This window comes from Tamandua tetradactyla, chromosome 6 (genome assembly GCF_023851605.1).
Source record: "Tamandua tetradactyla isolate mTamTet1 chromosome 6, mTamTet1.pri, whole genome shotgun sequence".
In the NCBI taxonomy this organism is placed as follows: domain Eukaryota; kingdom Metazoa; phylum Chordata; class Mammalia; order Pilosa; family Myrmecophagidae; genus Tamandua; species Tamandua tetradactyla.
In genome coordinates, this window is record NC_135332.1 from 168,525,725 (window position 1) to 168,544,871 (window position 19,147).

Consider the following 19,147-nt stretch of genomic DNA (forward strand, 5'->3'; position numbering starts at 1 on the left):
AATCAGAATCTGCATTTTAACAGGCTCTCCAGTGATTCCTATGCACATTAGATTTTGCTGATGAGGCTCAGGGAGATTAAATTACTTGTTTTAAGTTCCAGTTCTAGTAAGTGGCTGGGTTTATGATTTGACAGGATGTCCTTAAGCTTATAATCCAATTTTCTTTCCGCAATGCCGTGCATATAAATCTGCACCATTTCTTATTTTGAAAACAGAAGATGCATTGCTATTTTTTGTTAAAGATGTGTCTGGCTTTTCTTGCAATGAGATGTTAAGTTTCATGCAGGCAAGGGCTGTTTTGTACTTTCCTGCACCCTTAGGGTGCTGGACAGAGTAGGGACTCAGACTGCCACCGTGTTTCATATTTAACAGGATTTTCTTTGTTTCTTTACATCTCCAGATGGACAGGGAGGAGCACAAGCCCCCCAGGAGGGGTCTTCCCACCTGGAAGGACTGGGAGGAGATTTGATTTCTGATGACACGTCTACCACTCCTGTCCCCTCAGCTCCTCTGAAGAGAAGGTACAGTGTTGGATGGAGGCAGTCAACAAACATTTACCCTGCATGCCATGTGCCGTGGACCCTGCAGGCACTGGGAGAACAGAGGAGAATAAGACTCGTCACTGTCTTCTAAGAGCCAAAGGTCTAAGGCAGGAAGACAGGTTCTTTGTTGGCTCAGTTTTCTCTATGGCAATGCAGGGCCCTGTTTTCTCGGCACTGGTCAGCCTTCAGCAGGCCAGGGTCCTGACTCAATCAGCTAGTGGTCTTACGTGCCTTGAGTAAGGTCCTCATGTCCCTCCTAGTTCAGGAATGCCAGCACAGCAGAAGACAGATTCAAGAACTTCCCCTTATCTACTCTTCAAAAAGTTTTAGCAAGGTGTTAATGGGTCATTTGTCCCAAATGAGAAGATGGTTCTTCTACTACCCCACAAGATGTCAAAACAAATGGGCCCTCTGCACAAGATTTGCTGTGTCCATTAGCTATTGATGTGTAATGGCTTGTTCCCAAATCAAGAGGCTTAATATAATAAGTATTTATTATTGCTCACAAGTCTGCAGATCAGTTTGATTGTTTTGCTGCTCCCAGCTAGTTGCAGATTCACCATTCACATGTCTTTGGTCAGCTATGGGTCAGATGGGCAGCCCTGCTGATTTTATTTTGGGGTCATCTGGTTGTAGGCTGGTCCAGGATTACTGCAGCTGGGACCACTGGGCTTGCTACCACCTGGTCTCAGATCCTTCGGCAGGTCAGCTGGAGATTGTTCCAATGGAGGCAGAGGCAGCGCTCGAGAGGGAGAGTGCACAGGGCCTCAGTAGGTCTAGTCTTGGAACTAGCAAAAGATACTCCTGCTGCATTCCATAGGCTAACAGAAGTCATAAGGCCAGTCCTTGTCAAAGCAGGCTACAACGTTATGGGGGAATCTGCCTACAGAGTAACCAATAATGTAGGGCTAGCAATGCTATCAGTCTACCATATTTATTCATGCCAGCTTTTTATTCATGATAATCCATCATGCCCTTCCCTTATCTTCCCACTTAGGGTTGTTTCTAGTAATAAAAGGAATGAATGTTTTTCTAAGTGGCAGATGCTGAGCCCTGGTACTGGGCTGTAACAGGATGACAATGTATGCATGTTGGGGGCAGAGGGGCGTAGGGGGACAGGTGTAAATCAGAGAAGGCTGCAGCTTAGAGATTGATACTTGAAAGACATGCAGTGTGTATGCACAAACCACAATTCTTTCTCCTTGTGCTGTGCCATGATGATCCCTCCCCCCAGCCACAGAATGAAGATTTTGATTATTTTTTAATATCCTTCAATGGATCCCTTGACATTTACTTCACAACAATAACAGCGCCAAGCGGAGGAGGGCCGGAGAAAGAGAAGTCAGCAAAAGGAATAGCACCTTCTCCACAAAAGAAATTCTCCCCACCCACCAATGCTCAACATAACTCTAACCTTTGCAGGAAAAACTTTGTTGCCCACCTCAGCCCTCAGGCATTTTTTCTCTCCTCTGAAGTCCTAGCATATGTTTTCGGTGTCCTGTTTTAACCTTCATACTGTTTTTCTCTTTAAATTTGGTTCTTTCTCTCCTGGATAGACTGTTAGTGCTGCAAGGGCCAAGACCAAGTGTATTCATCTTTGTTTTTGCCCTAAACGATCCTAGCACAGGGTTTTAAGACAGCAAATGATCAATATGAATTTGTCATTTTATTGATGAGCGTAGTAAATGACATCTACCCTCTCCTACATGCACTGCCCCTTTTAATACTTAAAGCAACCCTATATAGTAGAAATTATTATTTCCAATTTCAGATGAGGAAAATAAGGCTAAAAACCATCTCAAAGTATACAACTTGGGGGGAACAAATATTCTAACATAGATCAGTCTGACTCCAAATATCTTGAGATTCTGACTATTCTACTCTATTCTCTGCTGGACTCGATTACAATCAGCAGAAATGAAATGAAGGCAAATGCAAGACCGCATTGTTAGAAACCCGGACCACAAAATTCACTCAAGCTCACTTCATTTCCTGTGTCATTGCTGCATCTGTGACAGCAGGGATTCTTCGTTTCTTTATGCTATTATCCAATCTCTAACTGCCCAGGTGTTATACATCTGGTTTCAATGACCTGTGACAGTCCAAATAAATTAAATCCCCTGGAATATAAAATCTCCCTGAGATGACATCTTTGTTGCTCCTTCCAATTTTCTCCTTTGCCAGTTCTTTCAAAAGCAATCATGATAAGTCCTGAAACCTAGCCCAGCTTCTCCAGAACATCAGATAGTTCCATCTCCCTACCCCATATTAGTGTCAGGCCCTTCCAATATGAAAAATTTAGAATGGCCATAGCCCAAACACCCCTAAAGAGAGGGATGGAAAATCAAAGGTGATGGTGGAGTTGTACAGAGAAGATAGGATTTAACAAATGAATAGGAATCCTGAATCATTAAATTGATACCGCTTTTAGTCTCCAGTATTTTAGAGCAGCTAGAAGTAAAACCTAAAACTGTGGAATTGTAACCCATGTCAAACTCTCAAATATGTTCTACAACTAATTTAGGTGCTCTGCTTTGAAATTATAGCTTTTTTGTATATATGTTATTTTTCACAAAAAAAGAAGGGAACAAAGTTGATTGTGATGACAAATAATATTAAGCCCTCTAGCCTCCTATGTTCTGGAGCAGCTAGAAGGAAAAGTCTGAGACGATGGTATGGTAGCCCATGACAAACTCTGGGTTCTATCCTGTAACTACTTGTTGAAGAGTGCTTTGAAAACTGTTGCTTTTTTATTTCTTTGCTTTGTATACATGTTATACTATACAATAAAAAAAGTTTAAAAAAAAACACACAACACATCACCATTAGGCACATCATACTCAAACCGCTGAAAATCGAGAGTAAAGACAACATCTTTTGGGCCACGGTGGCTCAGCAGGTAAGAATGCTTGCCTGCCATGCCCGAGGACCCGGGTTCGATTCCCAGTGCCTGCCCATGTAAAAAAAAAAAAGACATCTCTTAAAAAGACATATTACATAGGGAAACAATAAGAATGTTGACTGACTTCTCATAAGCAACAACAAAGCCAGAAGAAAACTGTATCAATAATTAAATTACCTGTAAGAGAAAATACCCCTATTAAAAGGTAAATATTGTCAGACTGGATTTTTTTTTTAATTTAAGAAGCAACTTTATGTGATTTATAAGATACTCTCTTCAAACATAGAGACACAGATAGTTTGAAAGGAAGTCCCCCAAAAAAGTTTGTATAGTTGCATTAACATTCCAGACAAAATGTCAAATCAAGAAGTATCACCAGAGATAATATGAGTTAATTTAACATAAACACATAGCATTTCTAAGCATGTGTACACCTAATAATGTGCTTCAACACACATGAAGCAAAAACTGTCAAAAGTAAAGGGATAAAAGGACAAATTAAAAATCGTAGCTAAGGATCTTAACACTTCTCTCTCAGTGATGGAAAGAACAAGTTGATCAAAAAAGAAAGAAAAGGTGGAGGAGAATAATCAGAAAGGATATAGATTTGAAATCATCAACTTAATTGGTCTAATTGACATTTACAAAACACTACACTCAACAACTGCAAATTACAGATTCTTTTCAAATGCACATGTACTAGTCACCAAGTTAGACTGTATGCTGAGCCAGAAAACAAGTCTTCATAAATTCTTAAAAAACTGTAATCATTAAAAATGTTTGTTAACTATAAAGAAATTAAATGAGAAATTAATAAGAGATTTAGAAAATCCCCAAATATTTGGAGACTGAGATAAGGGCTCAGATCCTGACATTTCACAAATATCAAGCTGTGCAAAATTTGAACACTACTAGAGGATCTCTCTCTAAGGAGTTTTAAAAAAAAAACAGGCCATGGTGGGGTGGGGGTGTTCAAATATTTAATGCCCAACTAAGAAACTATTTAAAAAGGGGCATAGGGATCTGTGGGAGGAGAGAGACTCATCTTCCACTGTAAATTCTTTTATACAATTGGAATTTTTTTTTCACCATGTATTAACAAGGAGCAAAAGTAACTTCCATATTTAAATAATTAAAATGCCTATCATATAACCATTAAAAAAAAAGCAACCATGACACTCAGAATTGTCACATCTATTAGAAATGGCAAAATAGTCCTGTAGCTAGGGTCAGGCAGGAGACTGGGAGATCCTTATGTAGACCCAGCTGTGCCACTGAACTACTGAGCCACCACCGTCTCTCCTTCAGCAAGTAAAAAATAAGCAGTACTGATGATCATATTGGTAATAAGAGCTATAATTCATTCTTGGGTCAAACCTTCACATGCATTGCATGCACTTGACTCTAGCTGTCCCTAAGGTGGTAGGTGCTGTCCATTAGCTCCATTGGGTTGAGGAAACTGAGGCCTTGAGAGTCACTTGTCCACTCAACGTGTGGCTCCCCGGGAAATGCAGAGAGAATATGTTGCATGATATCAGTGATCAGGTACATCACTTGATGTACACTTGATCAGGTACATCAAGCACTTGGAGTTACCTGGGAGAATATTATTGAGGCTTATGGAATCTAGAGTGTATACTTGCTTGGTCAAACAGGCAACTGATAGAAAACTGATCTATTTTTTTTTTTTGATAGGTCAAAACTGGTGGCTAAGATCCATGATGGGGAGGCCAAATCTCAGAACTACCAAGTAAGTGAGCGACCCCTGGGCCCTCGGCCTGCCCCCACTCCCCCTGCGCGCGTGCTCCGGCGCGGCGACCACCCTGACCCTGCCCCGCGCTGCAGATTGCCGTCACCGTCACCGAGGCCCGCCAGCTGGTGGGCGAGAATATCGACCCCGTCGTGATCGTTGAGGTTGGGGATGAGAAGAAGCAAAGCTCGGTGAAGGAAGGGACCAACAGCCCATTTTACAACGAGGTGAGTCACAGCGGCCACCAGCATTCTCTTCAGCCACACCCAGTTCACGGCCATTCATTGCCGGGTTCTCTGCAGCCAAGTGGAAGGGCAGCGTCCGGTCCACTGCTGCCCACGCGCTCGCTCATGTAACACCAGGCTCCCCTTAGGATCGCAGCCTCGCACGTTTTAACGACAAGATCATGCGAAGGGGAGGCAAGGAACAGCTCCTGATTTTAAACTCATTGCTTTTTTTTTTCTCTTCCAAAATCCCGGTAGACCCCATTATCTGATTTCTTCTAAGCCTATCTTCATCTGATATAAATTTGGGTCCCATCCTTTAAAAAAAAAAAGAAAAAAGGTTGGATGGAAGATACAGGTTGTTCTTTGAAAGTTAGTTAGGAATTTTGAAATAGGGAGATAGGGTTGGAAAGGAAACCATTTGTATTTTTTTAAAACTTTGTAGAAATGGGAGGGAAAACATTGAAGAGAGACACAAAGCTTCCAAATATTAATCACACTAAACTCACATTTTAAAATCAAAATGATATCACATGGCAAACAAACAAACAAACATGGTTAAAGATACCAGGTGTATAAAGGACGACATAATGGAAACTGCCTCCCTCCTAGCTCTGGTCCCCTGATTGCCTCTGCCCCTTCCCTAGAGACATCCCCTCTCACCTGGTGTTTGTGTATCTTTCCAGAGATATTTCAAGCATGTGCAAGAATACAAATAAAAAATGGTAGCACTTTATACGCACTGTCTAGACCTGGCTCTTTTCACAAAACAATGTATCTTGGAGCGGAGCTTAATCCTTATCAAAACATAGAGGTCAATCTCATTTTTTTTCCCTTACAGCTGGAGAGTCTTCCACTAGACAAATAATTTACCACTCAGTCCCTTGTTGATGGATATCATAATTTTTCCAGCCTTTTGCTATGTAAATAACCTTTACATGGTATAACTGGGGCAGAGGGTATGCACATTTAAAGTTCTGATTAATATGGCATAATTGCCATTCAAAGAGGTGACAGTTTAGATTCGTACTATCAGTGCAGGAAAGTGCTGTTTCCCTACAGGCACTTGGACACCGTGAATTACCAAAAGTGCAGTAACTCTTAATTATTTCCTAATGTGGAACGATAATTAGAGGGGAAGGCAGGGACATCGTGGATGATGAAATCAAGAGAAAAATACCCAAATTCCATTTGGGCTGCTAACGCCTTACCTCTTTATCACTCCTGCCTCTAAGCCTTTTACCCAGAGGGGAAGGTGGCAGTTCCTCCCGCCTGCTAAAAACCTTTTGACATTGAGAAAGAGCAAATAAGATCCTGTGTGTGAAAATGCTTTGAAACTGGAAAGCCCTACAGATTTGTTAATTATTATAATTAGTATTTATTTAGGCATACAAGTTCTGAATCTAAATGATATTAGATTGGGCCAGAGTGAAATCAGTAGGAAATCAAATAAAAGCATAGAAAATGAACTAAAAACCCTTTGTTACAGCTTTTAAGCCTAACTGTTATGTCCAAAGTCCACCAAATACTACAGGCACCAGTTTGGAAGAGCTCTAAGGGATCGTTTCCCATTAGGAAAATGGGATAGGGGTTGTCCAGTGCTCTAGGAAACCTGAGGCAGATGCTTGGAAATGTGAAACTCAGTGTACGGCAATAAATATGATGTTGGAACCAATTTATTAGGCCCAAAGCAACCTGTAGCATCGCATACATTTTAGCCTTATCAGAGAACAAGGAAGTTAATATTGCTGATTTTTCCTCCTAAAAGAAATTTTGAACTCTAAAATTCTTAAAGAGTTTGAACATACATAGTGAAAAAATTTCCTAAAATATGTATTTTCCTATTTTCTTAAAGGCAAGACACTGAATATAATGTAACTTTTCCTTGATATCTAAGCACCTCCATTTTTGAAGATCTCTTATTATAGTGGATGATGATATCTAAAGGATGTACATTTTGGTTTTACTATCTACCCCTTTGAAAGCAGGCTATGAGTCATCACTTCCCCCTTCCCTATTGCCGATACACCCAATCCTATCCTTACGTCATTCCTCCACCATGCTGCTCAGAGACAGGACAAGCCAGGGTCCTCCCACCCTAAGCCCCCACCCCTTTGGCTCTCAGAACACCCAGCTCACAACAAAACTCCATTCCTGATCTTTCTTCCTGATGGAGATGACCTCCAATCACAAAGGCAGGAGACCTCTTATGTAGCCACAGCATGGCTGTGTGACTCAGTCCTGGTCAGCAGAAACCTGGGGGAAACCTGGTAGTCAGTTTCTAGGAAAAAGCCTTCCAAGCTCTCAATTGGTAAGAACTAGACTTAAAGGTCAGATGGTGTGATGTACTTGAACTCCTGTGAGGCAACTTCAGGGGAACTGAGGTTTGGTCCCAAGTCCAGTAATAACAAGCTCTGTAAACCTAGGCATGTCTTTTTAAATTCTTTGGTCTGCAGGCTTCTCAACTATAAAATACAATGACTGGTCTAGCTAATTTCTCCAACTCTAAAGTTTAATGACTTTCTCAATATTTGAGATCTTCCATGTCTATAAGTTGTTTTCATTTTCTCCCTGCTCATTCTTTGGAATTTCACAGGGATGTATGAAAAATTCTGAGACAATTAGATTTTACTCATATTCACTCCAAATTAAAAACACATCGAGATGCCATTTTCACTGATCATTGTAGGCAAAAAATGAAAAGAAGTGACAATACGAAGGGTTGACAAAGGTATGGAGAAGTGGCTATTTTCATATGCTGCCCATGGGAATGTAAAATGGCTTAGCTCCTTTGGAAAGAGATTTCATACTGTCTACTAAAATTTTGCATGCACATAACCCTTGACTCAAAAACTCTACTTATGATGTCCATGTCAGGAGACTACTTATACATATCTGCCCAAAGATATGGATAGTGGCATTTTTTTTAAGTGAAAAAAAATTGAAAACAGCCTAAGTGATCTTCGACAGGGGAGTCAATCCATTCATATCATTGTGTCCTTTGCAGACACACATATGATCTAAGTCCTCTCCAGGAATAGGACCCAGGTTCTAGATGCCAACTTGGAGTTGATGCTCAGAGTAAACTTTGTGTTTTACAGTACTTTGTCTTCGACTTCATTGGACCCCAAGTGCATCTTTTTGATAAGATCATTAAAATCTCAGTAAGTATTCCATTGGAGGGGTGGGGAAAGGTAGGAGGGAGCTGGGACAGCTCAGCAAGGGAAGAATAGACTCAGGAGGGTGAGTGTGGGTTGGTGAGTCTGAAATCAACAGGCTAGAACTTGAAATAATGAGTACAAAGAAGTTTGGGAAAGAAAAGCGTCTCAAGAAAAATCTATGCTTTTTGTAAGCTACTATGAAGCAATTATGAATTGAATTGTGCAGCCTCCTGATATGTGGATGTGAAACATATACTTTCAGGTGACATCTTAATGGATTGCCATTCAGTTGGTTTCCTTCCTTTTATCAAGGGAATGTTAGTGTTTCTCTTGGGATGATATGCACATCAGTGGTAATTAATCACATCCCTTCCCCCTCATAGTTGGTGATAAATAGAGCAATCAAAACAAGAATCAGGAAGGAAACAAATATATCCGCCTCATCAATGGTAATGTGGACCGGAGAGTGATTTGAAGCAAGCAGTGATCAGCAGCAATCCCTGGGCTTCATAATGGAAGGCTCTGAGTGTAGACCTTAGTGTCTGCCCAGGGGGGTTGGATCTGCTGGGTAGACCCTTCCTCAGCCCTCCCAGGGGAATTGCTGCCTTCCTCAGATCACATCTGGAGAGTGGAAACAGAGAGAGCTTCCGGGTCTAGCCAGCTGCTTTGTCTTGCCACTGCATAGAGAACAGAGATGGGAAGGGAAAATGTCCATGTTGAAGCTCTACTAGCCCCCAAATAGAGGGAAGGGCAGGCCAAGTAAAGTTGTTACCAACTGCACGCCTCTCTGTAAAGACAGAGCCCAGTGAATGACAGGTCGTTTCTATCTACCAGTCCAATCAATCACTGCTTCTGCCCGGGAGAGGGGTTTCAGAGTGTATATGCCTGAAAGCAGGGACGGGGGGGGGGGGGGGGGGGGTGAGGGTGGGGGCGGAAGGGTAAGTGCTTTCTTCCAAACAGTTCTGAAAGGGAAGAATTGCTACTTTATGTGCCAATGCAAGATGTGTAGAGAATAAGGAAATGGTTTCCTCAACTGAAGCACCACCTTTAATCAGAATTGTGAAGATGGCAAAATTTGTCTTAGAGACCCCTTTGCCTATTTTTGTTACTCATTCAATCTCAGCAGTTAGTTCGCTTTAGCCACAGCTGGCCGTCAGCAAGGTCCTGGATTAAAAGCTTAGCTGATAGTAGACTTATGACATTATCCTTGCCAGAAGCACTTGAAGAATGTGACTCTTGAAGCATGCAATAAAACATCCAGAGCAAAACATTCTTAATGTTTGAATTTCAAGCATGATGACAAGTGGTGCAGAAGATATTTTAGGACCTGAGGCATTGTCCAGGACTTTAAGTTGCGTCACACAGGCCACTGCCTATTCATAAGGCTGGCTTTACAGTGGGCTCCCAAGGCACTTGCTGGATTTCAGATGAGCAGTTAGTAGCCAGTAAAGGGTCATGCCTGTCTCTGGGGCATGTGGGTTTGCAGACAAAGGCTTGAAGCTGGAGTTTCCTATCGCTGTTCCTCCAACTTGGAAGAAGATGAGACTCTGGTGTCCCTAAATGATCTGTAGGGCCAGAGACCAGAGCTTTTAAAGAGAAAACTCCTCTTCAGAGAGGGGCATTTGAGACAAGTTTTCTGCTGGTTCACGAGCTGAAAGTCACCATGCCCAGAATAAATTTGATGTGGGAGGAAAAGGGGAGAGGGCTGTAAGCAGATGCTTTAGGGACAGCCAGGCTCTAGCAGACTCTGGAGTTGCCAAAGAACAGCTTCCCTTGACATGCAGGACCCCCAGCCCTCCATGCAAGGTGTCCTGGAGCTCGTGTGACATGATGCTTGGCCACGCAAGATTGACTGGATCTCGACCACTGGGTGACTGACTTGGGGAGGCCTCGTGTTATTTAAAGATTCATTTGGGGCTCTTGCTTCCTGTCTTGCCCATGGGATCTAGAGGCTTGTGACCCGAGACAGAGCCTGAGACAGGCTTCCATTCGTGCTTGGGCCTTCGGGAACTGCCCTGGCAATTGCAAGCAGGAGGGGTTGGTGTGAGCTCTGTGTGTGTGGCCTTCGTAGCTCCTCAGTAAGGCTGTCCTTACTTCCCCTAGGTTCTCTAATATCTGGAACGTTTGGACATGGGAAAGAGTGGAAAGGGAAATGGGAAGGGTTGTCATTTCTTGAAGGCAGTCAAATTTATTGTTTCTTATTGTCTCTGCCAAAAGGAGCTGTTTAGAACCCACAAAAGTCTTCCATTCATCCGTCATTCAATTAATTATCCGTAATGCACTAAATATTTATTGAACACCTATTATGAACAATATCTTATGGAAGGTAGAAGACATAGGAAACTGTCCTTGATTCAAGAAACACATAGAATTTTATGGTTAGAAGGAAGCTCAGAGGCTATCTATGTTCAGCTCATGTAGAAATTCACCACCTTGGGTTCTTGGGGCACACCTTGATTACATCCAATGTTGGGGAGCTCACTACCACTAGGAAAATCCATCCATTGCTAGGAAGTTTTAATTGTTATCAAATGTCCTTATATTGAGCTGAAATCTATCTTCACACAGAGAACCTACTCCCTCTCTCCACAGCCCCAAGATTTGGAGACACAAATAACCATTGCCCTCTCTCCACATACTCAGGATTTCTCTTTTCTGGGTTAAAGGTTAATCTACTCCTGGTGATTTCTGGGCACAGCACCAGCTCTGCCACCTCCCTTTCGTCCTTCCTCATCTTTACGACATTGGCATTCAGATGTGCTGTCAGAGCCGACCCTGGCACTCCACTGCCTTCTGACCACACAGAGTGTGGAGGATGACCACCTCCCTTCTTCTCAATATAGCTTGTGTCCAAATCTTCTTAAAGCAATACATGATGAGCTCTCCAAGAGAGTTTTGAGCAAAGTGCTGTGGGAACTCAAGGAAAAAGGCTGCAGGGGGTTAGGGAGGACTGCTTAGAGGAGGTGACATTTGCTCTGGGCATTGAAGAATGGGTAGAGTTTCAGTGGGCAGAGATGGGTGTCAAAGTGTGGGCTGCGTGCACTAGGGTTCATTTCAGTTAAAGTAAACTTCCAGGCAGCAGAATTGTTGTGTGTCACTCAATAGAGAGGACACCTGCTGGGAGGAAGAGGTACAGGTAAGATACTTCTGGAGGCCTTTTACATCTCTCAGGTTTGATGACCAAAATCCGTTGTTCTCCAGATAAGGCTCAAGGCCTAGAATCTTCTCTGCAGTACCCATTTCACAGATTCATCCTCAAAGGTACAGCTAGTGGGACTCACCGCTCCATCTCTCCTCAGGTGTTTCATCACAAACTGATAGGAAGCATTCTGATTGGCTCTTTCAAAGTAGACCTGGGGACTGTGTACAGCCAACCTGGTAAGAGAGCATTGCCTCCCAATTTCTTTCTCTTTCCTGGGTTTATGGCACCCAGTGGTCATCTCATCCATCCATCCATCCGCTTAACCATTCATTCAATAACATTGAACACCAGTTAGACAAACTTAAATGATACGTGGCTCTTGCCTGCAACAGTTTACAATCTAATGATAAAATTATTTTATATGTTCTGAGCATATAAATTCCATCTCATTTTGTGTTGTGAGAGAGGATGTGCAGCACGGATAGTGCAGTGTAGAAGTTAAGTCAGTTGTCAAATGGTGCAACCGCTGTGGAAGGCAGTTTGGCGGTTCCTCAAAAAGCTGAATATAGAATTGCCATATGACCCAGCAATACCATTGCTAGGTATCTACTCAGAGGACATAAGGACAAAGACACAAACGGACATTTGCACACCAATGTTTATAGCAGCATTATTTACAATTGCAAGGAAATGGAAACAGCCAAAATGTCCATCAACAGACGAGTGGCTAAACAAACTGTGGTATATACATACGATGGAATATTATGCAGCTTTAAGACAGAATAAACTTATGAAGTATGTAATAACATGGATGGACCTTGAGAACATTATGCTGAGTGAGACTAGCCAAAAACTAAAGGACAAATACTGTATGGTCTCATTGCTATGAACTAACATTATTGAATAAACTTGGCATATGTCGTTGGTAACAGAGACCATCAGGAGATAGAAATAGGGTAAGATATTGGGTAATTGAAGCTGAAGGGATACAGACTGTGCAACAGGACTGGATACAAAAACTCAGAAATGGACAGCACAATAATACCTAACTGTAATACAGTTATGTTAAAACACTGAATGAAGCTGCATGTGAGAATGATAGAGGGAGGAGGGCTGGGGACATAAATGAAATCAGAAAGAAAGATAGATGTTAAAGATTGAGATGGTATAATCTAGGAATGCCTAGAGTGTATAATAATAGTGAAATGTACAAGATACAATTTTAAAAATGTTTTTGCATGAGGAAGAACAAAGGAATGTCATTATTGCAGGGTGCTGAAAATAGATGGTGATTAATATTTTAAAATGTCACCTTCTGTGTGAGACTAAAGCAAAAAATGATTTGTTACAAAGTTTATATTTTGACTCGTGCATTTCCTAATATAACTTATGTAGATAGTTTGATTGAACACCATAAGTACTTCGAATCTCAGGTAGGACATGAGATTTTGCTGGTTTGTCCAGAGTGATGCCCTGATGAATCCCAGAGTGATAAAAAAAAAAAAAAAAAAAAAGACTATGGACTCAAACCAGACTGCCTTGGTTCAGATCCCACTCTGCTGCTCTCTAGCTATGCAACCTTAGGCAAATGACTTAATTTCTCTGTGCTTTGTCTTCAGAGAGAAAATAGTTCCTACTTCACAGGGTTGTAGGAGGATTAAGTAAAATAACAAATATGTATAAAGTGCTTAGTACAGAACTAGCACATAATGATGACTATGGAATGCCATGGAAGTGTTTGCTATAATGATTGTTATTGTTCATGATAAATAGGAAATTGAAAAACAAAGAGGTAGGTCATTTGTCCAAAGTCAAGAGCTAATAAGTAACAGCATCAGCACAAACTTATCTCCCCTTGGGAAGGCTCCGTTTCTTCACCAGTGAGTCCCAGCTCATGGACCACAAGCAGTGGTTATCACTGAGTGAGGGAGTCTGTGGGAAACGGCAGGCTTATCCCCAGAGGAAAGGAGGGGTGGCTTCTCAGCTCCCTCTGCCACTTGCTGTCATCTGGAAATGTGGACTCGGCATTGTCAGATCTTCCTTTTTTTTTTTTTTTTTTTAAGGTCAGCCTGAAGCCTAGATTTTTGTAAAAACTTTTGAAATTTTGATACACAGTATAGGTCAAACAAAAATATCCATCAGAAAAAAAACAATATCCATCAGCCACATTTATGGCCCGAGGGAAAATTTTGTGTGACTTTTACACTCCTTTAGTATCTCCCTATCTGGTCCAAGCTAGAATCCTGCTTAGGTGATTCCTGCTGATTTGAAGGCTTCTCAAAGACATATGGGAGGTTGGGAAAGAGTCAGAGGACTGAGCAGGCGGCAAAGGGAAAGGAGGGCAGAAGAGGGGGAGGCGGGCCTGAGACCCAAGGAGAGCTATGATCTTGGACAGAGGAGGGAGGAGGGTGTGTGGGAGCCCCGGGGTGTGGGAGCCTTGGGGTGTGGGGGAACCCTGGGGTGTGGGGGAGCATTGGCGTGGAGCTGCCCAGCCCATCTGTGCAGGACACCTGAGTGTCAGGACACTCTTGCAGGCCACCAGTTCTGTGACAAGTGGGCCCTGCTCACCGACCCTGCTGACATCAGGACTGGCACCAAGGGGTACCTGAAGTGTGACATTAGCGTGGTCGGGAAAGGTGACGTCTTAAAGACCAGCCCTAAAACCTCCGATGCCGAGGAGCAGATTGAAAAGTGAGACAGGTCCTTCCAGGGCCATACAAGAAGAATCATGTGTTTCGATTTTAGTATGTCTTTCCTTCTCTCCACCTCTTTCCTCATGGGCACTCTAGACTGCCAAGTCCATGGCACGTCCACCTGGGCTTCTGCTCTATCAGAGGCACCAAGATGGGTCTCATCAAAGCTGTATTCTTCAGGGGACCAGCTCGTAGGACATGAGTAGTCTGTCCTCCTGTAATAAGCCACCATAGAGAGCTATTCCTGAGCTTAGCTGACCTTTCTTAGAAGGGATTATAATTTCAAGACTGACTGGTGTGGTGGGAGGTCTCAATGCACCTCCTTTCAGGTCCAGAGTAGAGACAGCGTTCGTTCCATGACCCCAGGACCTGAACGTGGTTGCATTCTCCCCGTTCAGAGGCTCTGCAGCCATTTACCCCAGGAAGAAAGCTACTTTCAGGGACGAATCCTAATCTTTCTGTATATTTTCTCATCTATTCAGATCTTCCTTTCAACCTCTAAATTGCTTCTAGTCTATTGAAGTGAGCTTTTAATTTTCTTATTTTTGTTCCCCTCTAAGGAACCTTTTGATTCCTCAGGGGTTTCCCTCAGAGAGACCCTGGGCCAGGTTCTATGTGAGGCTCTACAAAGCTGAGGGACTGCCCAAGATGAACTCCAGCATCATGGCAAATGTCACCAAAGCGTTTGTGGGTGACAGCAAGGACCTTGTGGATCCCTTTGTGGAGGTCTCCTTCGCGGGGCAGATGGTAAGGAACCATTGTCACCCCCATGGCAGGCCTGGGCCGGAGGCCTTCCCTTTACCCAGGGCATTTGGAGCTCAGTTTAAATTAAAAAATGGGAAGTGCCTCGAGAAAGAGAGCTTGTCAGAAAGCGGCAGGGACTCCCATGGATGGGGGAATCGGGGGGGGGGGGCTGCCCATCCCCTCTCCAGTGGAGTTGATGAAGAGAAGCCACGGGTGATTGCTGGACCCAGGCAGAGAGGCCGCCTCTCCCATCTCTGGTTACTTGTCTAAAGCTGTGACCCCGTCCCCAGGCCCTGTAGACACTGCCTCCCTCCCTCCCAATCAGCTCCACAGCCTTCCCCGGTTAGTCTTCGTCCAGTGTAGACCTGGATGTCTCTGTTCCCTGCTGTTCCCTGCTCAAGAGTCATCGAAGTTCCAGGCCTGGGTCCACGATCAGAGCTTCGTCTTTGTTGGCTAGATGGTGACGCTTCAGCCAACACACACGTTGTTCCCTTTCCTCAACACATCTGCTTAGTTGACCTCTCCCTTGGCAGATGTGAACACTGTAGTATTTTGGATTTGGGAGTACTTTGGAGGACATATGAATATCAACTTCATTTTATGATGAGGAAACTGAGGTTCAGAGTAGGGAAGTGATTCACATAAGATCACACTTTCATAAAACACGAACTAAGGGTCTCATCGTATACTCTGCACTCCCAGAAGTGCATGGAAAAGCTCCTGTTTGTACCATGGGTTTAGTTGCACCCCAATCCCGTTAGGAGGATGAAATCCTCCTGAGGACAGGCCCGTGTGTTATTCAGCTTCATCCACCGTGCCTGGCACTGAGTAGCTGTCAGTAACGTTCATCCGATTTTCACGGGGGTGGGAAGCAGGTTTTCTATCTACTTCAGCAGCTCACTTGACGTTTCCAGCTGGTTTAAAGTGTCTCTCCCCCTCCCACGGCTCCCCCCCTCCCGGCTGTGCTCTTAGGGGCGGACCACCGTGCAGAAGAACTGCGCTGACCCCGCGTGGCACGAGCAGGTGATCTTCAAGGAAATGTTCCCTCCCTTGTGTCGGAGGGTGAAAATCCAGGTGTGGGACGAAGGCAGCATGAATGACGTGGCGCTGGCAACCCATTTCATCGACCTGAAGAAAATCTCCAATGAACAGGATGGAGACAAAGGTGAAGTCAGACGTCTGACTTGGAGATTGTTGATTTAGAGCCCTCACTTTGAAACAGGAGGCCTTAAGCCAGCATGTGCTAGGCGTCTTCTGTGCCGCTGTGCTGCCTGTGGTTTGGGCTAGGTGCAGACCAGCAGGGAGAACGGAGCTCTGGGAGCCAGGGGGTTTTGTCCCAGGTCTTCCTCAGATATTGCTGTGTGGCCTTGGGGATGTCAATTCCTCTCTCTGGGCCTTAGGTTTCTTAAATGAAAAATGAGGAGTTTAGAAGAGCTCCAGGATTGGCAAAACTATAGTCCATGGGCCAAATCCATCATGCTACATATTTTTGCATGGTCCAAAAGCTAAGAATGGGTTTTATGCATATAAATGGTCTAAAAAAGTGTGTGGACATTTGTTTTCTCTCTTGGTATATAAATACCTATATAATACCCTTAATTTTGCCTTTTAGCCCACAAATTCTAAACTATTTATCATCTGGCTCATTTCAGAAAACATTTGCTGATCTCTGGATTAGATGAACTCTAGGGTCTCTTTTAGTGTTAGGATTATATGATGCACTGAGATAAATACAAAGCATTCCCAGAGGAGGAGAAAAATACAGAAGCTACCATGGTTAGTAATATCTCTAGCAGTTACAGTTTTTGGTTGGAACTTAGCAAAGTCTCCCTTTCAGAGACGGAATGTTTTCAGGGAAAACTTCCATCCTTTTCAGAAAACTCACATCACCCTTCTCATTCCACCTTTCTTTCTCTTTTCTCCCCAATCCAAAGATGCAAGCATCATGTCCTGTATGATTTGGGCATGTGGATCCTTCCCATTTACCGGTTATCTATGTGATTTCTGGTTCTCCCGAAACATGTAACATTCAAGTTTAGCATAAATGAGGGACTTAAAAAAAATCTTGCCTACCCTTATTTGCTAGTGCCATGAAAAGCTGAAAGGAGAGAGTGTGATAGTTTTCATGCTGAGCCAATTCTTTTAGATTCCTGTACCATTAGGACATTCTTATAATTTTATAGCACTGGGGACAAGAAAAGCAATTTTTAGCAAATGGTAGTTAATATAAATTTTAGGTTTATAGTAGAGATGATTCTTGTTTAGGGGGAGACACTTTCTCCTACAGTATGGTGAGTTAATTTTTTAAAAATGATTAAAGAAGGAGCTCATAGAAATGATAAATATACTTTTTATGTATTTCCCCTTAACTTAATCTAAATTTGAATCCGTTCTCTAATCATTTGACGTTAGGCCAAGTGCTTTTCTTTGTTCCTGGGTTTCCTGATTAGAGTTCCATGTTATCTTGCTTGCAAAAACTAACAAACCAAAAACCTGCAAAGGTAATTAAAAGTGGAATCCTTCTAGGTTTTCTTTTTTTCCCCAGTCTTTTATATTTGTCCTGCCTATATCTTATTCAGTAGTAGTTTTTTAGCAACTTGACTCAGTTAAATGATTCCAAAATATTCAACTTACTTTATGGAGAGAGAAATTCTTGTATCTACAAGTTTCTATAATATTTAAATACATTACATAATGAAAATAATAGGAACATCGGGCATAACCAGATTGGAAAATACATAGAACTACACATTTCCAAATGATCATAGAAAGAACACGAGTACAGCAGAGAGGTGCTGCTGACAGCACACTCGGGGGCCATGGAAGCGAAAGGGGAGTCCCAGCTAATAAACTGTCAGTTAGGTGGAGACAGGCAAATGAGCATCCACTCAGTATATAGTTCTTTATTTGCAAAATCTGAATTGTAGGTAATAATTCCCGACATAATGCAACAAGTCCTCCTGCCTTTAAATCTCAAGGCAATCTTTCTCTGAACTATAAATTTGCACTAATTGATTATATGTGTGTGTATATGTATACGTGTGTGTATATATATATACACATATATACACACACATATACATATGCATCATATATATCTTATATATGTAATTAGCATGATATATAATTACTTTATTTTTCTTCCCCAGTTAAACTAGAACAGAGAGCAAGACTTACAGTTCTTTATAGGGTGATGACCCTAGACAGACCTCAATAATATCTATTGTCTAATTCTTCCTTTACAGAAGTGTTTACCGTGGGATTGCTTTGCACAGAAAGCACACTCAGCCCTTCTACACGATTTCTCAACAAGATGTAAACAAGCTTTACACAATCGGAAATCTCTTGATGGTATTTAGGAAGATGTGTAGTGGGCTAAAAAGTAGATACCAGGGACCATTAAACCTTTCTATCTCTTTTAACATAATATTTCCATTTCTTGAATAAAGGAGGGATAAAATTCAATCCACAGCAAAAAAAGAATGTAGACATAAAAATATTGATAACAATTAAAAATATGGAAATGTAATTGTCCACCAACGGGATGTAAACAAGTTATGATACATACACCTATTCATTGTAATCGCTAATATTTTTTAGCATATTCTAAAGTCCTGTGTGAAGCACTTAATAGATATTATCTCTTTTAATCCTGATAGATGACAAAGATATTATTACTATCTCCATTTTACAGAGGAGGAAACCGAGGCATAGGGCAGTTAAGAAACTTGCCTGAGGTCACACAGCCTGAAAGTGGCAGAGCTGAGATCCGAGCCCAGGCAGCCCTGCTTCAGCTCCGCCATCCTGAGCTGCCTGAACATAGAACGTAAACAGAATGTTCTATAGACACTCTCTATATGTAGATGGCATAGAGTAACAAAGGAAAAATCCGTATCCAAAAATGGGTTCAAATCATCAAGTCTTTTCAGGTCTAAATTCAAAGCTGCTCTCAGAACACTCAGTTCTCTCAGTCTCCATTACCTTCATCG

At 42.4% G+C, this 19,147-nt stretch overlaps 1 protein-coding gene across 1 annotated transcript in view; it reads left to right on the plus strand.

Moving 5' to 3' along the window:
• The window catches only part of FER1L6 (fer-1 like family member 6), a 178,839-nt gene that overhangs the window by 45,657 nt on the left and 114,035 nt on the right, over positions 1–19,147 (plus strand). The window contains exons 3-10 of the mRNA XM_077167599.1: positions 401–521; positions 5,140–5,194; positions 5,290–5,421; positions 8,520–8,582; positions 11,879–11,957; positions 14,256–14,412; positions 14,975–15,161; positions 16,131–16,323. Coding sequence (XP_077023714.1) covers positions 401–521; positions 5,140–5,194; positions 5,290–5,421; positions 8,520–8,582; positions 11,879–11,957; positions 14,256–14,412; positions 14,975–15,161; positions 16,131–16,323 — 987 coding nt within the window. The remainder of the gene's footprint in view (positions 1–400; positions 522–5,139; positions 5,195–5,289; positions 5,422–8,519; positions 8,583–11,878; positions 11,958–14,255; positions 14,413–14,974; positions 15,162–16,130; positions 16,324–19,147) is intronic.